Source organism: Mus caroli, unplaced genomic scaffold (assembly GCF_978045245.1).
Source record: "Mus caroli unplaced genomic scaffold, Mus_caroli_1 scaffold_10, whole genome shotgun sequence".
Classification (NCBI taxonomy): domain Eukaryota; kingdom Metazoa; phylum Chordata; class Mammalia; order Rodentia; family Muridae; genus Mus; species Mus caroli.
Genome location: NW_028227265.1, coordinates 24,096,172 through 24,117,756, shown reverse-complemented (window position 1 = coordinate 24,117,756; position 21,585 = coordinate 24,096,172). Strand labels below are relative to the sequence as shown.

General features: G+C 51.3%; 2 protein-coding genes across 7 annotated transcripts in view; one reads left to right on the top strand and one right to left on the bottom strand.

Moving 5' to 3' along the window:
* Positions 1 to 1,999: 1,999 nt before the first annotated feature.
* On the top strand, positions 2,000 to 9,425 carry Plekhg4 (pleckstrin homology and RhoGEF domain containing G4). The gene is made up of 21 exons (XM_021170029.3): positions 2,000 to 2,474; positions 2,634 to 2,729; positions 2,808 to 2,931; positions 3,033 to 3,126; positions 3,210 to 3,284; positions 3,365 to 3,481; positions 3,653 to 3,751; positions 3,841 to 3,989; positions 4,155 to 4,293; positions 4,395 to 4,511; positions 4,929 to 5,111; positions 5,310 to 5,818; positions 5,887 to 6,133; positions 6,754 to 6,843; positions 6,925 to 7,146; positions 7,233 to 7,403; positions 7,482 to 7,659; positions 8,028 to 8,144; positions 8,263 to 8,499; positions 8,582 to 8,697; positions 8,877 to 9,425. Exons 1-21 carry the CDS (start codon positions 2,000 to 2,002, stop codon positions 8,880 to 8,882), a joined length of 3,561 nt encoding a protein of 1,186 aa, XP_021025688.3. The 3' UTR covers positions 8,883 to 9,425.
* A 43-nt stretch (positions 9,426 to 9,468) lies between these two features.
* Positions 9,469 to 21,585, bottom strand: part of Kctd19 (potassium channel tetramerization domain containing 19) — a 29,991-nt gene continuing 17,874 nt past the window's right edge. For 4 of the 6 annotated variants that reach the window (XM_029481022.2, XM_029481021.2, XM_021170030.2 and 1 more), the window contains 13 exons: positions 20,605 to 20,736; positions 20,342 to 20,410; positions 18,457 to 18,667; positions 16,848 to 17,008; positions 15,613 to 15,716; positions 15,035 to 15,177; positions 14,762 to 14,845; positions 14,362 to 14,476; positions 13,347 to 13,974; positions 11,977 to 12,168; positions 11,670 to 11,824; positions 11,378 to 11,479; positions 9,469 to 9,717 (listed from right to left, as the gene is read on the bottom strand). In XM_029481022.2, coding sequence (XP_029336882.1) covers positions 9,604 to 9,717; positions 11,378 to 11,479; positions 11,670 to 11,824; positions 11,977 to 12,168; positions 13,347 to 13,974; positions 14,362 to 14,476; positions 14,762 to 14,845; positions 15,035 to 15,177; positions 15,613 to 15,716; positions 16,848 to 17,008; positions 18,457 to 18,667; positions 20,342 to 20,410; positions 20,605 to 20,736 — 2,210 coding nt within the window. In that variant the 3' untranslated portion in view covers positions 9,469 to 9,603. The remainder of the gene's footprint in view (positions 9,718 to 11,377; positions 11,480 to 11,669; positions 11,825 to 11,976; positions 12,169 to 13,346; positions 13,975 to 14,361; positions 14,477 to 14,761; positions 14,846 to 15,034; positions 15,178 to 15,612; positions 15,717 to 16,847; positions 17,009 to 18,456; positions 18,668 to 20,341; positions 20,411 to 20,604; positions 20,737 to 21,585) is intronic. The other 2 variants (XM_029481024.2, XM_021170033.3) reach the window with 2 other exon arrangements.

Genomic DNA, 21,585 nt, shown 5'->3' with positions numbered 1-21,585 from the left:
GATCTGCCTTAGAGTCAGAGATGGGTGAGGACGCCTGTTGTTTCTACCACAGCTGCAGCTGATAACTAGATTCATGAAGGAATCGCCTGACTTAGAGCCAGGGAAGGCATTATGTCCAGTGTCCTCTCCTCCCAGGGACCAAGGCCATGGTGCAGGGGGCTACATGCCTTTGTCTGGTTGCACAGATAACCTTTTTCTTTTGATCTTCCCACAAATTCAAAAGAGTGTTAGGCCAGGCCCACTTCCTCCAAAAGGACCCCAGACTTTAGAGTTGAGAACGAGTAGGGATCTCCCAGCTATCCCAGTGTCTTTCATCAGTTCAAGATTCCCTAACGAAGGGTGAAGTGGGAAGGCAGGGCATGAACACAGATATCTCTGATCCATCCATCAGGTCTTCCCTGGTCCATCGGGCAACCCCGAGAGAAAAGAATGCTTTCTTGTCTTACAGGAGAGGAAGATGAGGTGCAAAGAGAAAAGGGTCCCTGGAACAGCCCACAAGAGGTGAGTGACAGAACCAGATCCCAGCTGGTCTCTGGCCCCAGGGCACCAGCTTTCTTAGCCACCCACCCTTTTCTGTGAATAGGGAAAGAGAACTCAGGGAATGCAAAGAAACAGAGGGTTTGAGCTTTACGTATTTTGGCAGGCCTGGGTCAATTCCCACCCAGAGACATAGCTACCTACCCTCTCCACCTTCCGGGTTTAACAAGTCATAGGATGTCACCGTTTATCTCTAATTTATTTCTCTGTCTTTTTGTTGTTTGTTTTATTAATTAAACCTGGGGGCTCACACAAGTCAGGCAAGGGCTCTGCTACTGAGTTACACCTCACAGCCCATCCAACCTGTTTCATGGTGGGTGGGCCTGGAAACTTGAAGGGGAGATTCAGGCTACAGAGGAGTGGTCCCTCCCACTATCCACACGCAGCTACCTGGGCATAGGGAGTCTCTCTGGAGACTGCCCCTAATCGTGGACTCACATGTCTGTGTGTGTGTGGTGATGGGGCAGCTCTGAGGACCACGAGGGCTTGAGTGGTCCTCATCTTGTACATGGAAGCTGGGCAAGTATTCCCATGTCCCATCACGGGAATGGTAAAGGAGCCTTGCCCTCCTCCCACAAGGGCGTCCTTTGCTTCTTGCAAGAGCCTTCTTTCCATCCTGCAGAGCCATGGCTCACTCACCCTTTCAGACAGTTCCAGCTCTGAGCACAGTGAGCACAGTGGAATGAATGTTGCCGGGGTCGGCAGAATGAGAAGTCGAGGGAGGGCTCGCCAAGTCTCCCAGGCGCTGAGAGTAGGAACCCAGCGGCCCATGGGCGTGGATGCTCTAGGCAGGGGGCGGTAGGCGTGGTCCTGGCTCTCCTCCGCACCCTGGGGCTCGCAGAGCTGCGCCTTCCGGACGAACCTGTGATTTGGTCCTCCAGCCCCTAGAGAGCGCCGCGTCCACAGCGGCCTTGCGGCCCTTCGAGCCACCAGAAGGTGGCGCCCTTGGAATCTGGGCGGCCTCGCGGTACCCATCGTCGAGGCTGCGGTGCGTTTGTTCTTCGTTAGTTCGACGGCTCTGGTGGCGTAGCCTCCGAGCTTCAGAGTTCCCCACTGCGAGTCCCAGGGGTGTGAGTATGCGGGTGACCCGTGTGGGGCCGGGAGCACTGGAACAGGCGCCTAGGCCAAGGCCTGGCTGGGTGGGCTAGAGCGGAGAGCTGCGCATGAGCCTGCTAAGCCTGTCGTGAAGGTGTGCCCGAAGGTATGGCCACCCGGTAGTGTGGTTCACGGAAGCGTAAGCCGGCCTTAGGCCCAAAGGAGACCCTGTTTCTTCCCTCACCAGGCTGGACTACTTTACTTTTACTTTCAGGGGACCTGGTACCCAGCCTAGCACTTCCTCCTGACTGCGGAGTCTTGCCCCACCATTTTCAAACCAGTTCCTGGATGAGCTGAAGTTTCTTTCACATCAAGGTCCAACGCGTTATCCACTTATCCAGAGCAGACCCACTCTTACCAGGGAGTGATGGAAGGGCCTCTTGAGTGTGGGGATGTATCCCCATACTCCCAGGGCCATGTTGCAGATGGGAAGAGATTTGCTGTGTGCAGTTTCAGGAACACCCGGAAGGAGGAGGAACCTGCTCACGAGATACAGGCTATGGACCCAAGACCTTCAAGACCAGCAGCAGGGGCAACCCAAGGTGTAGGGCTACAGGGAGATTTCTTGGCCAAGGAGCCTCAATCGCTTCCAGATCAAAGGGCTGAGGATGGGCCAGGGGGCTACCAGAGGAGCATAATAGGATCCCCCCCAACCCAGTCAGAGGAGCCAACCTTCTCTAAATTGGAAAACCTCTTATGTCCTGGGTCCTCTCACCTCAACCTGACACAGGGTGACAATGACCATCGAGGGGAAGGCTTGACAGGGGACCCAGGTCCAGGCAGAGCGCTGCCAGCTGGCTGTAGCCCTTTATCAGAGACATCACCAAAGCTACTGGAGGCAGGTAAGGGAGACTGGGAAGTCTGGGGAGGGAATGGGGTTATCTGGAGGTGGGCATTGAGAACTGGGAGGTTCTGGCCCTCCTCAGTCTGAAGCCCTAGTCTGTGGACAGTGTCTCTGGGCGAATGGCCTGATTCAGACCCAAGCCATTTCTCTTCTCAAGACCCTAGTGGATCCAGCTTCCCTAAGCCTGCTGACTGTCTCCTAGCTCGAGACCTCGCCTGGGAGCTACTGGCCAGTGGCATGGCTGCCCTACCAGGTAGTTAGGAAGAGGACTTAGATGAGGTGGAGGAACGGTGGCTGGATTAGGCCAGTATTCACCCGCTCCTTTCCGCAGGGACACGGGATGTCGAAGGCCGAGCGGTGCTGCTTCTGTGTGCCCACAGCCCAGCTTGGCTCCATCCCAAGTCTAATAGCCATGAGCTGCTGAGCCTTTTGTTTTACCTGCGAGGCATCCCCAGGTTAGAGGGAGAAACTTGGAATGGGGAGGGGAGGAGGGTGCTGAGGCTAGACTCGTGAAGTCCTACAATCTGTGAATCGGGTGTTGAAACTCACCGTTTAGGCCTACAGTGCAGGCACTGGGCCTGACCGTACTAGTCGATGCCCGAGTCTGCTCGCCGAGCTCTTCCCTCACCTGGGGCCTCAGCCGGCTACAGGTGAGTAGAGGATCGTGGTGTGCACGCTGGCCTGTTGTTTTCCGGATAGTCACGGGGTAGAGCTGACCTTTGATTCCTTGCAGGAAGCATCCCCGGGGTCTGTACAACAAGTGCTGCTCATTGGAAAGATGCCAGAGGACGTGCCTGTCGGGCTTCAGGTACGGAGCCAGGCTGGCTAGGATGGAAGTGGGGAGATCTTTGCCCACATGTTCCTGCATCATGGTGCCTTCTTCTACAGTGGAAGCAGCTGCGTTCTCAGCAGAGCCTGCTGACCCACATTCCTAACGTGGAGTTGCCTACTTCTCTAGGAGGGAGCCTGTCTTACTGCCACCAAGGCTGGCTGGATTTCCGGATGGTCAGTGCACTGGGTGGGGGTGGAGGGTTATGGTTATACAGGTAACCTGAATGAACCTGCTGGGGAGCCTTTCCTGGGTCAGCTTGAACAGGATGAAACTGGCTGCAGGGGTCTAGACCCTAGAGGCTGGGAGCATCCCTGGACATCGGCCATACTTTTCTCTGCTCACAGCGTCTGGAAGCCCTGCAGCAGAGTTGCCAAATGGCTTGGGCCCTGCTTCAGGGTGTCATTGACAGTATGACGGCACTGCGGCCACCCATGGAATCTGGAGTGAGTGTCCCTCCTAAGTCTCCCTGAGGGTCCCTTGACTTCCTTTTTCTCCCCCATGTCAACCAGTTGCCTGTTACTCTCCATTACAGGAAGTCGGTCAGCTGCTACAGCAGACACAGTCCCTCATGCAGCAGGTATTAGATTCACCACAGTTGTCATGGTTACAAAGCCAGGGAAGCCAGGAGCTGGCATGGTTGAAGCAAGGGACGCCCCAGGTGACCCTGAGCCCTGATTACAGGTAACTGCAAGCCCCAGCTATCAGAATTTAACCCCGCTCAACCTCCTGTGTTTGTGTCAAGCACTCAACCGGCTGGCTCAGCACATGCTAGATTTGAGTCCCAGCATAACAGAGTGGAGAAACAGGACTGTCAGAGCACAAGACAAGATTGTGTGTCTTTCACAGATCTGCAGTAGACAAGGCTGATGAGCTCTACGGTCAGGTGGATGAACTGTTGCATCAGCTAGCCCTGAAGAGCAACCAGCGAATCCGGGCCCTCGAGCTCCTGCAAGCACTGGAAGCCCAGGAGGGTGTGCTGCGCCAGGTGGGGGCTACTGTCCAGACTGCATCCCACCTGCCCTTGGTCTTAGCTATAGCTCCGGCCATAGCAGCTGCCTTTGCGTGTCTCCGCTTGTGTTCCCCCAGATTGAAGTGTGGTTACAGAAGGTGGGCTGGCCAGGAGTGGAGGAACCAGGGGAGCCCTCGCTCGACATGCTGCTCCAGGCTCAAGGCCCTTTTCAAGAGCTGGACCTGGTTGCCCAGGTCAGTTTGGCTATTTGCTCATTCTGCAGGTACTGAGCCGCCTTGCCAGGGGCAATAATAATCCTTTCTGTCCTGGAGGCTACCAGTCAGTGGAGCTCAGGCCTAGTAAAGGGTTCATAGTCAGATGTATTTGCACACAGAGACAAAGGACTCTGGAAAGCAGCAGCATGGAAGTATAGTTTAGGCTCATTGGAGCAAAAATGAGTTAGGGATGGGGAGAGGAAGCTGGGAAATAGTATGTTCAAACCTTCCTGTGGCAGAAAGTCAGGCGTGGCGATGCATGCCGTTAGTCCCAGCACTCCAGAAGCAGAGGCAGGAGGATTGCTGTACCAGGACTGTACAGCATGAGATGCTATGTAGATGCCAGAGGAAGGGTCTGAGTCTGAGCTGATCACCAGCTGAGCCCTGTCTCTCCAGGAACAGGTCACGCAAGGGGAGAAGTTACTGCGGCCCCTGGTTGGCTGGGAAGCTGCTGAACTGGGGTCCCCTGGAAAGCGCTTTCTGGCCCTGAGATCCCAGCTGACGGAATTTTCCAGAGCTTTGGCCCAGCGGCGCCAGCGGTTGGCAGATGCTGAGAAGCTCTTTCAGTTCTTCAAGCAGGTGGCTGAGGTCCTATCCTGGCTTTGCCCAAGCTCCACCAGAGTCTCAATCTGCTTGGTCGCTTGTTCTCTTGCTTTCAGTCTGATCCCAGGCTCAGTGTCCCCAGATCAGCCAGTGGGTGGGATAAGGGAGCATAACAGAAGGCACTGCAGCTTGCTGGGGTCCCACTTTTATGTCTCTGTGGCCTTGGTGTTGCAGGCCTCCACGTGGACCGAGGAGGGGCAGCGGCTACTGACAGAGCTGGAGCAGGAGCGCCCAGAGGTTGTGCTGCAGCGGCTACAGCTGCACTGGACCAGACACCCTGACTTGCCCCCTGCCCACTTCCGAAAAATGTGGGCTCTGGCCACAGGCCTGGGCTCTGAAAGCATCCGCCAGGAATGTCGCTGTGCTTGGGCACAGTGCCAGGACACCTGGCTGGCTCTGGACCAAAAGCGTGAGGCTGCACTGAAGCCGATGCCAGCAACGAACAGCACTGCTACTTTGTATGTCAGGCGGGCTCCTGCTGTACCCACTGTCCCTCCACTGCGGAAGGCCTACAGCTTCGACCGGAATCTGGGGAGGCATCTCCAAGATGTTTCCAGTCGTGGCCACTGTGCAGCCATTGTTACTGACTGCCACAGACCAAAGGAGGCCAAAGGAGGTGTCCGGCCCAGGTCGTCTCCTCCTGTGCCTCTCTCAGGCAGCTCTGACTTCAGGAGCCCCAACAGGTATAGACAGAAGGCAGGGCAGGGAGGTTTGTGGAGGGTCTTGGGTCCTGACTCCACCTACCCCATAGGCTACAGCTAGTATTGGCGGAGATGGTGGCCACAGAGCGTGAGTATGTCCGGGCCCTTGACTATACCATACAGAACTACTTCCCTGAGTTAGATCGACCTGATGTGCCCCAGGGCCTCCGTGGCCAGCGTGCGCACCTCTTTGGCAACCTTGAAAAGCTTCGGGACTTCCACTACAATTTCTTCCTGCGTGAGCTAGAGGCTTGCACCCGGCACCCACCTCGAGTGGCTCATGCCTTCCTGCGCCATGTAAGTTCCATAGGCTACCATGTGGAACCCTTGAGATCTAGACACATACTTAGTGTCAGGCTCCGTGCACAGAGAGCACTGTGCCACATCGAGTGCTGTGGGGGAAAGCAAATGCCACTAGGGTACAGCTATGAATAAGACCCACAGAAATGTCTGCCTCTTAGGGCCTCTTAAGTTCTGCAGGAGAGATATAAAAATAAACAAGATCATTCTAGATTACACTTAGGATGGGATAAGCAGGTCAGTTGTCTGTGAATTATGTTTGGGGCAGGGTTCCCAGTTTAAAAGAGGGGATGTTTGAGTAGAGGCCAAGGAGGAGTAGAGAGTGAGTTCTAACCCCAGGAGAGCCCTCACAGTGTTCACTGTCCCCAGCTATGCTTATGATATCCAAGTTATGGTCCCAGAACCCTGGGAGGGGCAGAGCTGAATGTGAGGCTGGCTATGCAGCCCAGCCAGCTCTTGCACAGCATTGCTTCATGCTGGGTCATCCTCATTCAAAGTGGGGTCTGTAGGAGTAGGGCAGGTCATCACTGGTATCTTTGTCCTCTTAAGCTAAGAGGTGGGGGTAGCTTTGGGGAGCTGGTCCTCCGACACCCGGGCTGAGTTGTGTATCCTTGCAGAGGGTGCAGTTTGGAATGTATGCCCTCTACAGCAAGAACAAACCTCGTTCCGATGCTCTGATGAGCAACTATGGTCACACCTTCTTTAAGGTAGGAGCCAGAGACCATAGGAAGAGCAGGGCTTGGGTGGCATACCCCAAAACCACTTTGTCATTTCCTCATGTACGGCAGGAGAAGCAGCAAGCACTGGGGGACCACCTGGACTTGGCTTCCTACCTACTGAAGCCCATCCAGCACATGAGCAAGTATGCCTTACTGCTGCAGGAGCTGGCAAGGGCCTGTGGGGGCCCAGCGCAAGAGCTGGGTGCCCTCCAGGCAGCCCAGAGCCTTGTGCACTTCCAGCTGAGACACGGCAATGACCTGCTAGCCATGGATGCCATCCAGGGCTGTGACGTGAGTCACCCCAGGCCATGTGGGGAAGCACTGTGGATGCTGAAGGGGGTGGGCCAGCTGGGCAGCTAAGGGCTTCGACTCTGCAGGTAAACCTCAAGGAACAGGGCCAGTTGGTACGGCAGGATGAGTTCACAGTGCGGGCTGGGCGCCACAAAGCCTGTCGTCGCGTTTTCCTGTTTGAGGAGCTGCTGCTCTTCAGCAAGCCCCGCCGTGGGCCTGCAGGGGTTGACATATTCACCTACAAGCGCTCCTTCAAAGTAAGTCTACACGACCCTGACCTCTGCCTCCAGTGCCCCATCCGTGCCTCACCGTTTTCCTTTCTGCTGGCCGTGTAGATGGCAGACCTTGGCCTCACTGAGTGCTGTGGGGAAAGCCAACTGCGCTTTGAAATCTGGTTCCGACGACGCAAGGCCAAGGACCTGTTTGTGCTACAGGCCTCCGATGTGGCCACCAAACAAGCCTGGACAGCCGATATCTCCCGTCTCCTGTGGAGACAGGCTGTCTATAACAAGGGTGAGTCCGTGTACAAACCCCCAAAATATATGCCTTCCCAGGAGCCTGAGAAGGGTTTAATGCGGGGAGGGAGTGAGAAGTGAGGCTCCTAGAGTGTGTCCTGTCAGAGACGGGGCTGGGCCTAGAGACTTGGAAAAGCTTGGGAAGAGGGGAGGCACAGCAGCAGCAGACAGTGCAGGAAAAGAACATAACTTCTCCTCAGGATATCAGAGGGCTGAGGCCCTGAAAGGGACATTATGGCACCTTTCCCTGGGGCGGTTGTGGGGACAGGAGTCTGGCACAGAGCGGTTAATTTCTGGGATATGGGTATATAGGAAAAACTACAGATGCCCCTCGGGGGCCTCACTTGCACCTTACTCTCTACTCAGAGGTGCGCATGGCTGAGATGGCATCCATGGGTGTGGGGAGCAAAGCCTTCTGGGACATTGCCCCCAGTGAGGAAGCTATCAATGACCGCAACATCAACTACGTGCTGAAGAGACGAGGTAGTCGGCATCCTACAGAGGGTGGAGTGAGGTGGCGACCAGATCCTCTGTTACTGCTGGCCTGTGCTCCCTGGCTCAGGCCAGACGGGGCTCCGACCTGTCCCTCTTTCTTATTCAGATGTTCGCTCTAGGGCCTCCATTGCTGTGGCCCCATATGACTGTGACAACCCTTATCTGGGTGCCTTGGGTTCCCTTCCTGGAGACCGTGCCTCTGGCTCTGTTCTGGGCTCTCTTAATCTACACCTGTACAGAGATCCAGCTCTTATGGGTGTTCACTGGTCCTTGTATCCACCCAACTTCCCAGAGGAAGCATCACTAGATGCTGAGGCGGACTTGGGCAGCCAGCCTTCTTTGAGTATGTATGGGCTTACTCCGGTGGGAGGATGGCGTAGGTCTGGGTCCCCCCTGCTAACAACTCACCCAATCTCCCTCCTTAGCTCCCGAGGACTCAGAGGTCTCATCCCAGTGCCCATCAGCCAGTGGCTCTAGTGATTCTGACAGCAGCTGTGTGTCAGGGCAGACCATGGGCAGAGGCCTTAAGGATTTGTCCTGTGTGAGTGCCATCTTTTGCCTTATGCCCATCAGTCCTTCCCAAAACTACCCTGGGCTATAGCTGCCTTTTCTTTAGGGGAGTTGGAAACAGGTGGGTCAGAGCCATTCCCCAGAGGACTCCATGTCCACCCCTAGAACCAGAGAGGCAAAACATTGACTTTGCTTAACTTGGCACCATAGGTTTGAGTCCAGCCTGAAGATGAACAGCACTCAGTAACTCCAAGGAATACCAGGCCTTTGAATCTGCTATAATCAGAGCACCCTCATACCCAATAGGAATATCCTTGTTGATTACCCTTTCTGATGTCTGTAGCCATCAACCGACGGCCCTAGGGCCTCTCCAAGGGCATCTGGCTGCAGAGACTAGTTACGTACCTTGATCTGAAGCTCCCGGGACCCTTCTGTCCCCTCTCCAACTACCTCCCTGATTGTGAGTTAAGGGCATGATGGGGCAGAGGGGAGTATTTCTAGACTCCAGGCTGGTAGAGTAGTGTGGAGCTCTCGGAAGTCATGAAGGACACAAGTGGATTTCCAGCGGCTGCTCCTCAACCCTTGAATAATGCTAATCTCTCCAAACACAGGGGCTAGCCTGCCCCTATAGCCCCCTTATTCTTGAATTCCTTGGCAACCCATCGCCAACCTTTTGTTTTCGGGGCCCCCTTGGTCATTTTGACTTGATGCTTTTGGTTAGAGTTGTCTACTGGTTTCACTGGCAGTGACACTCTGTTTTCTCAGAGAAGGAATCTAGGCATTTGTCTTGTTATTTACTTTTTTATTTGTTTATAATAAAAAAATAAGTGATTTGCACCGTTGGCTGGGCATGTGCATTCTGGGGGTTTCCACAGAAAATGAGCCTTGGGCAACTGGTCTGTGTTGGTCGTCTGTGGGACCAACATTTCTGGGTTCTCTAGCCCTCGTGTAAATACTTGCCCAGGACTGAGTAAGAGACAGACCTGGACAGTCCCCTCTGGATGAGCAGGTCCACGCAACGGCCATATTTTCTGGCGAAAGGCAGTGTGAGCTGCAAGGAAAGGCCTATCTTATCCTTGATTTCTAGGCCGGCCTCTCACTCTAGCTCTGTGTGAGGGGTGCTCCCTTATCTGAGCAGGGAAGGGAAGGGAGCCTGGCTATAGGGAGCTCTGGTGCTCTAGGGCTCAGTTCTGCTCTCGAGCATCTCACAGGGCTCTGGCTACCAGAGAACTGAGCACAGTGATCATAAAAAATGTGCTCCCTGATGCTCGTATCCACTTTCTAGACATAGATGCTGACTTTATGTTTATAACTAACAAGCTAGAGAGCTAACAGTAAATGGGTAATTATGTGTTTAAGGTAAATGACATTAGCATTATGTACTTGATTATAAAAGGCCAGGTTCCTGAGAAGTTCACTAAATCACACATAATTCTGAAATTACTCTAGAGAATCAGAAAAGAAAAAAAAGTAAAACCTTAATTGGTCTACAAAATGAGTTTAGCCGGGCAGTGGTGGTGCACACCTTTAATCCCAGCACTCCGGAGGCAGAGGCAAGCGGACTTCTGAGTTCGAGGCCAGCCTGGTCTACAGAGTGAGTTCCAGGACAGCCAGGGCTACACAGAGAAACCCTGTCTCAAAAAACAAACAAAACAAAACAAAAACAAAAACAAAACAAAACCACAAAAAAACAAAACAAAACAAAACAAAATGAGTTCAAAGCCAGAGTAGGCAACTTGGCTACACCGCATCTCACACTTTGAAAGGGAGGGGCTGGGACATGAGTACTTGCGTGGGTTTCATGATGCTCAGGGTTCAATCCCCCGTACAGCAAAACCAAACTAAATTGGGGAAAATTTCTCAAGCCTTAACCATCCTTTTGCCCTTATTGAACTTTTTTTTTTTTCTTTACAAAACTGCCTTTTCAGTATGGTAGTGTAGGCCTTTAATTCCAGCACCGGGAGGCAGAGGCAGGCAGATCTGCATCTCTGTGAGTTTGAGGCCAGTAATAGTTCTAGGATAGCCAGGGATACATAGAGAGATGCTATCTCATCCCTCCCCCACAAAAAAAAACAAACCTTGAAACCCCTCAAAAATGCTTTCAGAAGATGCTTTAGGGCCTGGGTAGATGGATCTGTGGTTAAGAGTGCTTTGTTGCTCTAGCAGAGAACCTGGGTTTGGTTTCCAGCATCTACATGGTAGCTAACAGCTATCTGTAACTTCAATTGCCAAGGGTCTAACACCCTCTTCTGGCCTCTGAGGGCCCTGTGTGCACATAGTGTACAAACATTCATACAGGCAAAAACACCCATACACATACATTGAAAGTAAATCCTAAAAAATGCTATAGAGGAACTTAAGTATAAAAAAAAATATGGTGACATCATAGCTCAGTAGGGGAACTAGCTATTACTGGCTCTAAAGGCCTGACTCCATTTCATGTGTTGGAGTGCTTCCCAACTATGACCAGGGTAGTTAGTGGTGAGAGCATAGCTAGTGTCATAGTTTTTAGAGGAAAACTATAAAAATAGGTTTCCCAAATGTTGCTTTTTGACTAGACTTGATTAATTTCAGTCATCTACCACCATGGGACCCGGGACCACTGAGTTATTAGCTGGCTAGCTTTTTAGATGACAGCACTGGCTGGCCCAACAATATCCATGTGACATTCACAAAGTTGCTGAACCCTATACAGGGCAGGTAAGCCTCACCTCTACCCAACTGTACAGACGCTCCTGAGTGTGCCGGTCATCCTTGAAGCCAGCGATGGCCAGCAGATCCACCACGAACTGCTTGGGGCTGATGTTCAGTGTCTATCAAGAGAGCCTGTAGTCAGGCAGAGCCATGACCAGCTCCCGGCTTCTGCATTCTTATCCCTGCCTTTTCAGCTACTCTTCTGTCCCTGGCTTCTTCCCCTCCTCCTCTTGTTTTATACAACTTACCACAAGTGGCTTAGGGACCTGTGGAGAAGAAAGAGGGTTCCCCAAGGCCTGTCATACATACCCACAGTCGGTAGGCCAGAGACACCACCTTGGCTGTGATAGCTTTGGGATCCTTTTGCCTGATGGAATCCAAGATGATGTCGGTCAGGAAGCGGTGACATTTCTGTGCATAAAACATCTCCTCCCAGGACAGAGAGAAGCTCAGGAAAGTCACTTCTGTGAAGTAGAAAGAGTAGCTATGACTAAAGCTGTTCACAGCTAAGGCCTCAGAGAGAAACACAGGGCAGGAAGAATTGTAGAACTCTCTAGGGACATTCACTCTTAATACCCTGGGTGTGGGCTCTGCATCTCCACAGGCAAAGCCTCACCTCGAAGTTGGGGGCTGGCTGTGAGTGGTGTATGCTTGATGTTATCCATTTGGGTGGTGTAGATAATGCTGTCTTCAAAGAACATGCAGGAGCCATCATTACCCACCACAGGGGGGTGAGCCACTTTGAGGATGGCCCCTGGATTGTCTGTCCCGTTAACATTAGGCAGAGGCTGCTCAGGAGCAGGGCTTTCTGTGAAAAGAAAGAAGGGATTTTCCTAGGCTTGGGAGCCTAGGCTCAGTGCAAGCAGAGAGGCTCCCGGTGACAGATCAGTACATTCATTCACAACTCCCAGAATCTTCCCACTTTTTATAACAAGGGTACCCTGGCCTCACCACTTCATTGTCCTGACACTGTTGCAAGCCTAATCCTAAATTTCAGAACTCTAAGATTCTTCAAGTTAGGATGAGCATGAAATATGATCAGCAGAAGCCCAGTGGAAGACTTGGAAGCTATAAAACTAAAAAGCGAGCAGACCTTTTCTAGGCAGCCTTTCACGTTTCTCTACTCTGGAAAAAAAATGGTGCGCGCTATCCATATGTGTGACAGGCCAACTTTATGCCTCACAGAGTCCAAGAGGGCACCTCTAAGTGGGACCCCGGCCACTAGAAGGGAAGCTGAGAAAATAACCTAACATGGCACTTCTCAGCAAACTTCCCGCATCAGCTCAGTCCCCAAAGTCCCTCCTGAAAGGACCCTAGTATTTCCCATGCCACATGTGCCTTTCCCAGAGGTCTCTTTTCTTCTGTCACCCACTTTGATTAGAGGCCCTTTCACTTGCTCACTTGGCCTCTTGGTGGCACCTCTTCCTCCCTCCACTACTCAGCCTCCTTTGTCCAGCCTGGAATGCATCCACACCGCTAATGCTTGGCCTCCTATGACCTCACTTCTTCAGAAGCACACACCTCATCATGGGTTCCCTTTAAAAGATCCTCTAGGAGTTGGTCATCCTTATTAAGGGCAGAACAGAGCACCACATTCTGAACTTGGCCCCTAAGACCTGGTAAGATGACTCCTGGCTTCAGTGTCATTCCTAATGGCTTGTGCACTGGAATCCAGGCCTCCAGCTAGAGCAGTGCCCTGTGCTTCCACCAACACCCTACATGTTCTCCCTGCCTGCTGACTCCCCAGTGGCTGGCCTCTTTCTAGCTCATATTTCTTAGGTTCTCTCCCACAATGCTCATCACTCCTCCTCACATGACCTCTTCACTCCTCAAGTTAATAAGCCAGTGTACCACTCATTTCTGTGTCTGCTACCTCACACAGAGCTGGTGCCTGCATAGGAGGTTCTGGCCCCTGCTCAGTCACTCTCTATGGTCTTAGCTGGGAGATCTGTTTTCAGTTGAAATGAGACTTGGGGCAAGACTCACCTCTCTCCTTGGGCCTCTGCTTGCCCCAGTCCTTTAGGGTAACAGCTCTTTTTGTAGGGAAGTATGGCTTAAAAGTTGGCTCTGGACCCTTGTCTTTCACTCCAGCTCCAGGTCCAGTCTGGGGACCAGCATCCTTCTCAGAGGTTATGGAATGAGCTTTCCAAGCAGCTGAGGTACCAGGTTGCGGAGCAGCCTCACTTCCTGAGGGGACATGCAGGCTAACTTCCTCCACAGAGCTGCTCCTGGAGGCTGGCAGTGGCTGGAATTCCCACTGTTTACAGTTGACCATGTCCCATTCCCTGACCAAAGATATGAGTTTTTGCATGGGGGTGACAGGAGGGTCTTTGGCATCAGGTTTCTGTGTGAGGTTTATAGTGGTGCACTTCTTCTTGGGGGGACTCTCAGAGTGACCTCCCCAGTGTCTGGGGTTGGCACATAAGCCAGAGCAGTGTGAGTATGTGCTGGGATTGCCTCCCCTCTTGGCATTTCTGCAGAGGGAGACCTGAATAGTCCGGGTATACTGCTCAGCCTCTTCCATCTGGCTGGACCTGGTCAGGTTCCCTTTGGCCTTGTTCCATGGAGTCCTGTCACTGCATTCCTGGAAGTCCACAGGCATGCAGGCTGTGGTCTGGGGAGGGAGGGACACAGTAGCTGTGGGTCTGTTGTACAATTATCAAAGTCTTCCCAAGACCCAATAAACTGGGCTTTAAGACAGCCTGCTTGCTCAGAACAATCTTACCCCTGAAATGGATCATCATTAAAGTTCATTCAGTCCAAGAGGGAGTCACACCAGCCCAGGCAACTTTTATATTTCAAAAGGAGAGATTGTTACTCAGGCCACAAGTAGCTAGCACACTCCTGTGCCTCCTCAAAATCCAGAAACTAGTTCTTCTACTAGTAACGCATGGGGGGGTCCTGCTTTTCTACGGTACCGTACCCTCAGGAGCTGGGTCTTCCCCTTGAACCCTGTGGAGGTGATGTTTAAGGACACCAACCAAAAACTCCTGGGCCTTACTTCCTTGGCATCTCTGCTGAACTCTGCCATTGGCCCTGTCCCTTCGGTCACCACATGCAGCTTCCTAATGGGAAAAGCTTCTTCATTTTCAGATTCTTTCTCCTGAGTCCATGACCTGTAGAGACCAAGAGGGATTGGTTAGCGAGAAGAAGCGTCCATCAGCCCGCCAGGTAATTGGTCAGGCCTGTCCATTGGCTGGGAGTTGGTAATTATCAACAGTGGATGGGAGGGGGCCTTTAAAGGGGTTTTCATAGGGCAATGGCTCATCTGGAGCCCATTTTACCAACTCCCTCCCTCAACTCTCAGGAGAGTAGGTCTCCCTGGCAGATGAAAACATCTGTAAGAGGAATTTATCAAGGTCCAAATTGCTAACATAGAATCCAGAGTGAAATCTACTCACTTGTATGCCTCGCATTGTGCCAGGGCTTCTGAGAGGGCTGGAATATGATACTCCTCCACCTCCTGGCAGAAGAGAGGCCATTCCCTGCAAACGACAAGGAGATGGGAAACTAGGGGGGAGGGGAGACACGAGCCTCTAAAGAAGCTGCCTTGAACAGCAACGCCCATGTTGAAAATAATAGAACCTCCTCCCCAAAGGCTTCAACCGAGGGTTCTCTTTGCTGCAGAGAGTCAGCCTTAGTGTTTTATAATCTGGTTTCCTGTGTTGGCTTACTTAAATTCTGATGGTAAAAACAGTTTTCCAAGTCTCAGGAAGTTGAGAATGTGTCGGAACATTTGGCCGTCCCCGTGAATGAGCAAGGTCTGTCCGTAGGTGATCCAGTATACTCTCTGAGTGTTGGATAGCAGTTCTGGGTACTAGAGGAAGGGGTTAGACATTAGAATCAGTCCCATGGTCTTGGGCTTTAGTAAAGAGTAGGTTTGGAGATTTCTACCTCTCTGTATGTTGACTATGGGTAAGCAAAGTGGAGAGAATCTCAGGAGGAGTGCATTCATTGTCTCTGCTTCAACTTCTGGTCGTCCCTCTCCCCCCACCTCCCAGCCTTTGGAGCTCAACCCCACCTCCTTCTTGGCCCCTGAGAACCAGACTCTTCTCTCCCCACATTCCCGAGGCTTTCCCACCATGCTGCTCATCACATTTCTACCTACAGAATCTGAGCACTCTTGGCCAGGGAGCTAGGGAAAGGTTCTTAGGCTAAGCAGTAGGGGAACCTGTACGAAGGTCACATGACAAGTCCCAAAGATGCTTGGGTGGGGGAAGCCAAAGTGGGAGGACAGTTGGGCCTACAGTACCTTCATCAGGGTCTGCAGGGTCGTTGCATACCAATGGCTTCCAACATAAAGCTTGATGATCTGCTGTGGTGAGTATATTGTGACCTCGGCTGTCCACTCCTCACCTAAGGAACCAACGAGAGGGGACACATTGTCTGACCAGGAGGAAAACTAGTGGGGCTCTTTGGTCAGTGGTGTTTACACAGGAAGACTCCACCCTCTCAAAACTCATATTGTTTTGCCTCTCCACGAAACAACCACCCTGGACTCAGACCGTCCCTGCTGCTGGCGTGCTTCCAAGGAGAGCGAGATGGATGGCTGTCTTGGGTGAGGAGGGAAGTCCTCTGGAGTACTAGTTCCAGGCACTGTTCTTCCTTCACTTGATGCAGCTTTCTCAAGGCATGCTAGGCTGCTGCTCCTGTCTGTCTACACTGCCAGCTCCCTCTGGCCTGTGGCTGCTAATGTCCTAGGTGTGCAGCTTTTCATGAGCCCTCTCAGCAGGGAGCTAGGGATCCCTCTCTTTATACAGGATTAGACTGTGAACTCCAGAAGAGAGAAGCTGAACCCATGGACATCTATATCTGTCTATACATGTAGTGCTCAATAAACGCTAAGTGTTGCTGAGTGATAGTAAGATAGCTTAAACTTCACACAAAAACTTGTTAATTAGAATTTACTAACTAGCTGGGCATGGTGGCTGGCACACGCTAATCCCAGCACTTGGGCGGTAGAGGCAGGTGGGTCTTTGGGAGTTCAAGGCTAGCCCTGGTCTACACAGTGGGTTCCCAGACAGTCAGGACTACCCAGAGAGATTCAGTCTTAAAAAATTATTAGCTTATGAAAATAACACTGGATTTGGACTCGTGTAGACCCTAGTTTGGCCACTATGTAATTTTAATTCTTCTTTGTGCTTCTGCTTCATTCTAAATGGCCTTACAGACCATTTCTCCTTGCCGAGCTATGAGAAAGAAATGGCAACGCGTGTTAGCTCCCAGGACTAGCACAAGCTTGCTTTTGGGAGGTCTGTCTATCATTTTGAGATGTACTATGGAGTTGACAGTGAGGAGAGAGCAAGTAATGTGAAAGTTTCCCCTGAGAAAGAGAGTAGCTGCCCACATTTTCTTCCTCTTTCATTTACACTTCTTGGTCCTGGCCACCCTCTCCTTCCCTCCCTAGTCGACAGAGCCTCCATTAATGCTAATTTCAAACACAGAAGCTTTCTGTGTGTCTGAGAACACAGAAAAGGAAACACTTACTGGGCACATCCATGGGCGGCAAAGTCCTTGGCTCCAGATGAGTCTTCAGAGCCACTTTCATTGGCTCGTAGGTGATGTCCCTCTTGTCCAGGAAGGCGCAGAGCTCATACACCTCGGAGATGGTCTCAGTCAGGGGCAGCCGACAAGTGCCCAGCCAGTTCCTGCCCAGAGGAAAGCCTATTATGCGGCACCTTAGTGCTCTACCTTAAAGGAGTCTAGCTAGCCTGTCAACCTCCCGTGACTAAGGCGTCTCGTCATAGCACTGGATCAAAGGTGGCATCGGAAGAATCATTTCTTTGATTTAACTTGGTGATTAAATTTTTTCCCAAACTTTATTTATTTTATGTATGTAAGTACACTGTCAGTCTATTCAGACATGCCAGAAGAGAGTATCGGATCCTATTATAGATGGTTGTGAGCCACTGTGTGGTTGGGAATTGAACTTAAGACCTCTGGAAGAACAATCAGTGCTCTTAACCACTGAGCTATCTCTCCAGCCCCAATTTGGTGACTTCTTTTTTGTTTGTTTGTTTGGTTTTGTTCTTCAAAACAGGGTTTCTCTGTATAGCCCTGGCTGTCCTGGAACTTGCTTTGTAGACCAGGCTGGTCCCAAGCTGACACAGATCTGCCTGCTGGGATTGAAGGTGTGTGCCACCATGCCTGGTTTAACTTGGTGATTCTTGAAGGAGAGTAACCCTGGGTATAAGCTCACCTCTTCAGACCTATTTCAGCAAAACCAACCAAAGCTACTCATTTCAAGCCTTGGAAGCCTGAGATAGGCCTTGAAATCCAGCCTCTTCCTTCCTGTCTTCTTATGTACGTATCTGCTTGAGACCTCGCATCCACGGTACGGCTGCCTATTATGACTATGAAAGATTACTAACATCCTTCGTACCTAGAAAGAGACTAAGGTATGAACGCCAATCCTCTAGTTCAACCTGCCTTCAAAAAGCACTGCTATTTGCCTTCTGTGACATTTTAAGTACATATGTTTGGGAGAGATGAATGATGGTAGAGGCCTAAGGGCTCCAAAATTACACAATTCGGTCAGGCGAGCCTCTCCCCAGGGAACTGGGAAACCCACTCCTATCTTCAGTTTTGGAACTAGTGAATTTTGTGGCCCTATCAGAGCTGTTCCTTTTTAACCTTCTGCAGAAATGGCAGGTAATCCCTGCCCTGGCACTAGCAGGGACACTCTGAGCTCATTTCTCAAGGAACCATGTCCTCTGGGAAGCCTGCCTTGCTTTGTTCTCAGGTGATACCCTGGGCTCTGGAAAGCCTCCTAAGACGGGAGAGAAGCCTTGTAAAGAGGTTTACTTGAGGTATCCAGGACTCTGAAGATACGACTGCAGCCTGGGAACCTCAGATCTAGCCTAGGGGAAATGAATGGCAGAAAATAGCAAAAGGAGACCATTGGAAGCTTTGAATCATGGAGAGCTTTGTAATTTGTCCCGGCCTGCTCCTCATAGACCCAAACTTGGTGGTTTCAGCAGTGGAAGAGATAAAATAGTGAGGTATTTTTCCCTTTGAGCTCACAGGAGAGGCTTAAGGTTGCTTTCCAAGGGGGGCAGAGCCCAGGCTGATAGTGCCCTGAGAGGCCAAGACTTGCCTGACGTGCTGGAAAAGGACCCCGTTCCCTGTGATGTATAGTCTGCTTCCATCCAGCGTGCTCTCGATGCGCAGCTGTCCCAGTGCGGAGTCTGGATACTTGACCAGCAGGCCCAGAGCCATCATGTACAGTGGTTTCACAGACTCCACACTGGCTGTACGACCCCCCTTTCCAGGACTTAGAGGTGGACAAGAGGTCCGGGAACAGCCACCTGTGTTGGAGAGAAAGAGGTGACTCCTAGATCTTTGATCGCTCCTGAACTGGACACCATGGGTCCTCCTGCTTCCCCAGTTAGGACTTATATGGTAAGATGGGAGTTGTGTGCTTGCACAGTCCAAATTTGGATTACTTTAACATTGGTATAACTTGGTGTACACACGTTTAGTTTAGAGGTCAAAACTCATGGGAGATGACTTAGTAGGAACACCGAGCCAGCTGACAAGCTTCCAGGAGATTTTCAAATCCTTATTTTGAAATAGGGTCTCACTATATACACCAGGCTGTCTACAAATCTGTGATTCTCTTGCCTCTGTCTCCCAAGTTCCTCAGCCTCCTGCTGGAGAATTTTCACAGGTTATCTCCAGTCTTGAGAGTAGCCCCACTAGCTAGCCATTTACAGACAAATGAACTGTGTTCTGTCCTGTCTGACATTGTGGTTTAGAGCAAAGTACCAGTAACTTCAGAGTTATGCAGGGCTGGGGTTTGAGCTTTGTCATAGTCAAAGGGCTATGAAAGACATTTACCTTGATTATATATGTTATAAAAGGTTAATCCCGGGCTGGAGAGGTGGCTCAGTGGTTAAGAGCTAACTGCTCTTCCAGAGGTTCTGAGTTCAATTCCCAGCAACCACATGGTGGCTCACAACCATCTGTAATGGGATCTGACGCCTTCTTCTGGTGCATCTGAAGACAGCTACAGTGTACTCATATAAATAAAAATAAATAAATCTTTAAAAAAAAAAAGGTTAAGCTGGGCGTGGTGGCACACGCCTTTAATACCAGCACTTGGGAGGCAGAGGCAGGCGGATCTCTGAGTTCGAGGCCAGCCTGGTCTACAGAGTGAGTTCCAGGACAGCTAGGCTACACAGAGAAACCCTGTCTCGAAAAACCAAAAAAAAAAAAAAAAAAAAAAGGTTAATATGTCACAAATGTGAGGAAAATCTGCCTACACACACGCTGCCATCTTTAACGCCCATGCTTCCTGAGGACCAGAAGCTGTTGGGGAAGGTGCTGAGCTCACACTCCTCTTAGTAAACTAAAGGTCCTGTAACAGACTCCTGACAGTTGCTTCAGAATGCCACTCCCCACTCCCCCATCACAACACAGGAAAGCATTGCATTTGCCTGGGAAAGGCTGAGCCTCATTCCATGAGACAACCACACAACCAGGCCACACTTTACATGCGGTGATGGTGGTAGCCCTGTTATCTGAAAAGGTTCTACACAGTCTCAAAAGACCAGCTGGCACTGCTTGTTGCAGCCAGCTTCCTGAAGCACATGTGGTAGTGTCCACTGATGTGCAGGACCTGGTGACTGAGCTGATGACAGGCAAATCAAAACTGTGAAGCAGGGACAGCTGGTGGAACAAGGCAACGCCAGGAGCACAGAGGACTGACCTGAACAAGGGTCAGAACATGTTGGGACCAGAAGTCAGAGGATGTGAAATGAGGTGGAGAGAGGGAAGGGAAACTGGGCACGGAGTAACTGAAACACTGCTAGAAAGTAGGCTCTTCATTTCACTTCCTCATTAGGGGTCCCCGGAAGAGGAAAGATGGGGGTTGCAGGTGGACGCTCAGGGGATTCCACAGAGGAACAGACAGCACAGGCCAAGGAAACTTGTCCTCAGGACCAGCCTGCTTCTCAGGACATTCCCTCCTGGTTTCTCACCCAGGCTAGGCTCCTCCTGCTCCAGGCTAAGCTGGCTTCCCTTCGGCCCTGGCAACGCTGGTTGCAACGCTGAGTAGAGAGGACACGCAGGGTTTTAAGCCAAATTCCTTTTCTCCAAGTCTAAGTCAGTCACTACACCTGTTTGTCACTACCACCCAAGTCCAAAGTGGCTGGCAGGGGAGCTGCATGCTCTTGGCTTCTGTAGCTCAAGCCCAGACTGTTCTAGAATATCCAGGGGAAGCCAAAGTTCTCAGGCAACATACCCATATTCATCCGGTACAACCGTACAGCTTCTGTAAGCTCAGGGATTTCCAGAATTTCTACTTCTGCTTCTAACACATCTATGTTAGAGAAGTTATCTGGTAGTAAAATCTTGTGTGAGCGTAGAAAATTCACTTGAAAAGCAGAAAGAAACAACATGTGTTAACGAAACATATTCATGACTAATGTGTCCATGTCCTGGCAGACTCTTAGTCTTACGTCAGGCTCTCCTTGTTCTGAAACAATTGCTAAACATACCTCATTAGGTTTGTTCTGGGATGGTGCTTTTCAAAGACCCCACTTAGTTTTCCTGTGTCTGAGTCCATGGGTGTGGCCTCCCCTGGCCTGGCCTGGCACGCCCAGGCCCTCTCTGTGAACCCTAAGACCCTGAGACTTACCCTAAGAGTCTTGACCCTAAGCAAGTCATTCCGACAGAGGGAGTTGTCCTGTTAGAGAGGAGAGGCCTGGGGGAGCCTGGGCGGCCAGCAGGCGCCTGCAGGTTGTCTCTGCTGGATTGCAGTACGGGAAGCAGAGACAGAACCAGCACTAAGTCCCTGTGAGAATCAACTCGGAGATGCAAGAGCACAGCACAGACAACTTACTGTTGAATCTGGATAGCTGGGACCTCAAGCATTTGGCCCCTGACATAACTTGGGGTTCTTGGGGTTTCTTGTCCTATCCATCCACGTTGTGGTTACCTAGATAGCAGAGAGGCCATTCGGCTCACAGGCAAGCAAAGCCAATCCTGGGGCAGTGAGGGAAGGGAGGCTCCTTTCTGGGAAGGATGTGAGAGCTCATCCCTCCTCAGCTCAGGCTGCCAGTTCTACAGGGTTCTGGGAAGACTGCCATTATTTACCCCCTTTCTTTACACTCTGAGGATAATGGAAGAAACAGTAGATAGTGTCTTTGAAACAATCCTATTTCCTTGCTGTAGGCTGAGATTAGCTGAGGCCTCAAGACATAAGCAAAGTATGAGACCTGAC